Raw genomic sequence first — 6,307 nt, 5'->3', positions numbered from 1 at the left:
CAACCCTAATCTCCATCAAATGAATTTGTCAATAATTTGAATAATATAATTTTGTATTAAGATTTACTTGAAATATTACAATAATCCTCTCAGACTAATAGTCTTAAAGCTTCATATTCCTTGTATTTTTGCTACATATTCCTTTTGTTCTCAAATGATTTATGTTTTTAGAATTACTTCATTGAAAAATACAATACCTCCATGATGATACCCAAAATAAATGCTGTCATTTTACAGATAATGATTGAAAAAACAATTTAAAAGCTTTTACTATTTAGCAATAACTAACCAGTGACATTTTTCACAATTTTTATGGACATTAAAGAGAGAAATACTAATAGATTTTGTACCTTGGGTTTTGATTTTGAACAGTTTGATGGTTTTCGTACGGCATTGTAAGATTTTTATCCTCTCCTCTGCTATATATACACACTCCTCCGAGTACATAGCTCCATGTCTCAGCCTTCATAGCTATCAAAAGTGTCACAAGAAAAAAATAAAATTTCTGCGAAACATACAAATACATCAATGGCAGTCTTGTCTAAACCAGCAGCAGAACCAAAATTCGGGTTTTCTCCAATCCCGGTTATAGATATCTCTGACCCAGAATCCAAACAGGCCATCGTCAAAGCCTGTGAAGACTTTGGGTTCTTCAAGGTGATCAACCATGGCGTTTCCTCTGAACTAGTCTCTGTTTTGGAACAAGAGGCCGTCAAGTTCTTCTCATTGCCCAAGTCCGAGAAAACCCAACTCGCAGGTTATCCGTTTGGATATGGGAGCAGAGAGATTGGTCGGAATGGTGACGTGGGTTGGGTTGAGTACTTGCTGATGAATGCTAATCTTGACTTTGGTTCGGTTCCATTCCCAGGAATCTTCAGGTTAGAATCAACATGTTTGTCTTTTTTTAAATGTCTCTTGTCTAGTTAACACCTTTCATTATCATACTCTGTTTCTTCCCCTGTTTCATGCTCTGTTTTGTAGTTCATGTTCCGTCTCTTTCTCTGCTTTTATGTCTCGTTTCTTTGTTTGTTACTTTTATAAGTATTTTCACTAAACCCCACAAACGGGTGAAAAAATCAACATAAAACATAGCTGAATGAGAATTTTAAGCATCTCGTGTAAGCTTCTCCGCCATTGTGTACCCGTTTAAAACTAATACTCATGTTTCCTTTTGCAGAAACGCATTGTCAGAGTACACAACATCAGTAAAGAAAATGACATGCCATGTTTTGGAGATGATTACTGATGGGTTAGGGATCAAACAGAGGGACACACTTAGCAAGCTTGTGTCTGATTCAAACACTGATTCGATGTTCAGACTTAATCACTATCCACCATGCCCTCTTATCAACAAAAACACCAATGGTGGCAAGAATGTGATCGGTTTTGGCGAGCACACAGATCCTCAGATCATCTCTGTCTTAAGATCTAACAACACTTCTGGTCTACAAATCTGTCTTACTGACACCTCCTGGATCTCTGTCCCTTCTGATCCTTCCTCCTTCTTCTTTAACGTCTGTGACTCTCTCCAGGTCCGTCTCAATGTCAAGTAGCATTTTTTTTTGGTAATTGTAGGTGTCTAGACCGAAACTCAAATAAATTCCCACGAATTGATACCGATGAATAGTCCATTTCCGGATTTTCTAAATGATGCCTAAAACATGGTTTTATGTCGTCTGGCCAAATAAATAGCAACTTAATTTATGGCAGATATCAAATTCTCTCTTTACCGCTAGGATATCACCGCTTGGTTAAATATTTTTTTTTAATGATCCTACACAAAACCTCAGACTATTACTTGGACAAGTGAATAACTGATGATGAATCAAGCCCTAATCTCCCAATTTCAAGATGAATCTTTCAAGTTTAAACCAATAAACCACCATGAGTTGCTTCAAGTATCTAAACTTTTTGTTTGTTTGCTGATGTTGAAGGTGTTGACAAATGGGAGGTTCAAGAGTGTGAAGCATAGAGTTTTAGCAAACAGCAGGAAATCTAGGGTTTCCATGATTTACTTCGCTGGACCTTCGTTGACACAGAGAATTGCTCCGTTGACTTGTCTTATAGACAATGAAGAAGAGAGTTTGTACGAAGAGTTCACTTGGTCTGAGTATAAAAACTCTGCCGACAACTCTAGATTGTCTGATAATAGGCTTCAACAATTCAAAAAGGAACCTGTAAACGATTCTTAAGTTTTTGTTCGTGATTTGTAGGTTGAATACAAATCTAAAAGTGTGCCATGCATGGTATATATAAATTATATCTGTATATGTGTGTTTGAAGTTAATGTTGATCCAATAATTGTGAAAAATGCGACTGTATTTTTATTTTTTTTTTTGACAATGGGCTTGACTGTTTTTGTTTTCTACTATAAATATCGCTTTTATAAATTATGGTTACATCAAGCATATCTTTTGTATTTTATTTTGCTCATATAATAACCGATGGAATCATTTTTAAGGTAGTGTAAGAAAAAAGAAAACTCTAAAAACTAAAAAGCTCAAAAATACATGATAATACTTTTTTTCTTTATATCGGCATGATATTATATTGTTGGATTAAACGTGCAACATGTTAAAAAAAAAAAAAAACCTGTTATGGCTAACAACTTTATAACAGTAATAAAGATATCGATAAAGACATAACAACAGAAAATCTCAATATTGCAGGTCGAATGTGGTCCGAGAATTTGATTTTGGTACCAAAATGCGTTGTTTGCATACAGATTGATGAGCCATTCTTTTAAAGGAAAGTGACTCGTCAATGTATTGTCAAATTCACATGCATGGATATATGGACCAACAGATATATCTCCAACAAGTTGTATTTTGTTCTTAACGTTGTTAACTAAAAGTTTTCTTTCTATATATAAACATCATATCATCTAGCTCGTGATATTTTTTGTATTGGATACGATTTTTTTTTAATGTTTAGAGGGGTCCGAATGCTCGTGCATCTCCTAGCATTACAAAAAAAAGAGTTGAATTGTATCACTTAACTTATATCACATAATTAAGTGATTATATTTTAAATCATTTATTTGTAAATGAGACATATATATATATAATTTAGCATCACTTCGAAGAAAGTGATGTTTTATTAAATTATTTGGCATCATTTTGATAAATGCCATATTTTTGTTGTAAGTTGTATCACTTTAACAAAACAAAAAAAAATGATATTTTGACGTCAAAAAAAAAAACAAAAAAATGATACTAAAGTAATATCAATTATATATGATGTACTTATTTTGTTGTTGACATCACTTATTATAGTGATACTAAACAAAACCGATGCCAATAATGTTTTTATATCAGAAATAATTATTGTATAATAATTTCAGTTACAGAAACTGATGTAACCATCACAAAACTAAGTAAAACAACGTTGGGTTAACCCACTAAAACCAATCAGTTACAAAATATTTTAAACTTCAAAATCCGGAGATTACGTGAAGTAGTTTTTTGAAGAAATTACGTGAAGTAGTTACTATATATTATTTGGTTTTTATCTGTTTTTCTTTAATTCAATTATTAGTTTTCTCTTAATTCTATAACTGTTTGGACCTGTGTCTTTAATAGACCCGGGTTTAACCCTTTTTTTTTTACAAAAACAAATCTATAACTGTTTACTTCAACCAAAAATATTTTTCTGTATTTTGATCCTCATTCATGAGTTCTTCTCCTTCTCTCAATTTTTAAGCTTTTTATTAGTTTAGATTTTTTAACAAAAACCATTCATTTCTCTCTTAAGTTGAGTTAACGTCTCTCTCCATATTTTTTTTCTGTAGGTTGTCGAGATTTCAGATTGTGATGACAATGAGGTGTATAAAAAGAAACCGATGATAATATCTAAGGAAGAAGATGATGAGACATGACGTGTCCAGGGTTCTTGGTATTTTGAAGGTATTATAAACAGATTATAACTTTAGAATGACTCTCATGTGTTTAAGTCTTTTTCCTAAAGATTGGTACTATTGTTTCGCCAGGTTGATACACCATGGATTTTACCCATTTTTAACCATGGTTTATGAATGTTTTAAGATATATTATTACTATATAGAGTCTATTTAGAGCAATTACAGGTCCAGGTACTATTTGCAAGGAAATGATGTAGTTGGAGCTATTTAGAGATCTTTTGAGCTTCGCTGAAAGCAAGAGATGGTCGACGGTCGCAGCTCAGTATCGACCGATAGTCACCACCAAATATCGATCGATGTCGAGTCCCTCGTATCGATCGATTATGAAGCCATCCGAGAATTAATGACAAATTAGAAGATTTCAAGTTTCACAAAAGTCTCAATAATTACATCATTAGTCCATGGCCGCCTGTTAGGCTATTTATTAGGGTTTTGTATTATTTTAAAGAAGACTTGCCTAGAGACCTTTTTAGACCTAGTTTGGAGGAGGCAAGAAGCCACCATTAAAAGAGGAGAGCTTAGTTGGAGAGATAGATCATCTACTCCAAAACAGAGAAGATCTTGAACTCCCTTGTTTTCATATTTCTGTTTACTTTTACTATTAATTATCTAAGTATTATTCAGATCATCATAACTATGAGTTTTATGAATATGTCTGAGTAGTCCTTACTGTTAGATTTAAGTTTCTCAAATAGGTTGAAAATGTAATACTGATACAACAATTGTTAGGATGTTTAAAAATATAGTTCAATCATCTAGTTATGCTTAAAGCTAAGTTTAAGATTGATCACCCTTTAAACTTAGATCTTAGGATTAATTGGGATCAAACCATTGCTTGACTCAATACCTGAAAATAACTAGAATGATCTAACTGACTAGATACAGACGAGAGTTGGTCTAGTCAGTTAGAGAATACAAATCAACCCCTCGGTAAAGTTTTCTGGAAGAAGTATCGATCGACACAGCGATATCCCTGTCAATCAATATTTTGAAAGGTGTATCAATCGATATTCACAAAGAATTATCGATCGACACTTTCTCGCGACCAAAATAACGAGAGTTGAGGTCCGAGATCCAGATTAGATAATCAAACAGATTATACCTTAGTTTGAATTCAAGAACAATTAATATTAATAAACTCCTAATTTCCAAAATTAAGTATTATTTATCATACTTGAGAATATACCTGAATCTAGCTACTTCACCCAACTGTTAACAACCTCAAAACAAATCAATCGAGCAATAACTTGCTCACCAACCAATTTACTGCTTTAAAACCCATAAACCATTCAATCTAGATTTATTTCAAGACCATAATCTATTGTAATCCTAGAGTCTCTGTGGATTCGATCCCTAAGTACGACATCTGAACCTCTTATTTGAGAGAGTAATTCACTCATTAGGATAATTTGAGTGATATCAAATTTGGCGCCGTTGCAGGGGACATGAGCTTCAAGATTAAGTTTAGAATTTAATCTAGATTTTGTTACTAAAATTGCTAAAAGTTTTCTTTCTTTTCCTGCTGACACAGGAGCTTCAAGATGGAAGACATGGATTTCGGCCGGACATGGATCGACGAAGCGACAGCAATATCAGTCGACATATCGACAGCGATATCGAGCGACAAGTCGACGGAAATATCGATCGACGACTCACATCAAACATCGATCGACAGCACCCCGCCGGAAGTAGGTAAGTATTCTCTTACCGATGATGCTAATGAAAGAGTAGTCCTAGGAAAACCTAAAGGTCAACTAAGCAACGCAAATAACCAAATTATGAATGAACAGGGGACTGAAATCCCTGTTCAAATTAAATCTATCTCAGAAAGAGATAATGAATGGAAATTGCCTTTGCAAGACTACTTAAACCCTGGAAGGACCTATTCCAATAGGTCCACAATTAGACTACCAAAAGATGATACCAAGAAATTCAGGATCAGTCCCGAATACTTAATTATGGTACGTCAAAACCCTTTCCGTGGGACCATCTCAGAGCGACCGCACAATCACATCGAGTATCTAGAAGAATTGATGAATGATGAGTACAATCGTTGTAAACTCTTTCCTTTTTCCTTACAAGGCGACGCCAGAAAATGGCTAGACCAAATACCAACAGGATCTCTGACCTGATGGAAGGAGATAAGAAGTGCTTCTATAAATCAATTTTTCGATGAGGCGCGCTACTGGGATGTAAGGAAGAAAATCTCCACATTTCGTCAATGTCCACGGAAATCATTCAGAAACACATGGGAGAGATTCAAGAGATACCAACTTGAATGCCCCCACCATTGCTATTCAGAGCCGCAACTCATTAATACCTTTTACGGAGGTATTAACCTTCATTACCAGATCACGCTTGACACAGCCAGTGAAGGGAACTTCAGTA

The 6,307-nt window shown here is 34.4% G+C and overlaps 1 protein-coding gene across 1 annotated transcript; it reads left to right on the top strand.

The window, feature by feature from the left end:
* The first annotated feature begins 528 nt into the window (after positions 1 to 528).
* On the top strand, positions 529 to 2,192 carry LOC106404899 (gibberellin 2-beta-dioxygenase 1-like). The gene is given in 3 exon segments (NM_001315692.1): positions 529 to 878; positions 1,178 to 1,532; positions 1,935 to 2,192. Coding segments are annotated over 3 exon segments (963 nt in total).
* The last annotated feature ends 4,115 nt before the right edge of the window (positions 2,193 to 6,307 follow it).

This window comes from Brassica napus, chromosome C2, assembly GCF_020379485.1.
Source record: "Brassica napus cultivar Da-Ae chromosome C2, Da-Ae, whole genome shotgun sequence".
Classification (NCBI taxonomy): Eukaryota; Viridiplantae; Streptophyta; class Magnoliopsida; order Brassicales; family Brassicaceae; genus Brassica; species Brassica napus.
This window is presented reverse-complemented; position numbering and strand designations above follow the sequence as displayed.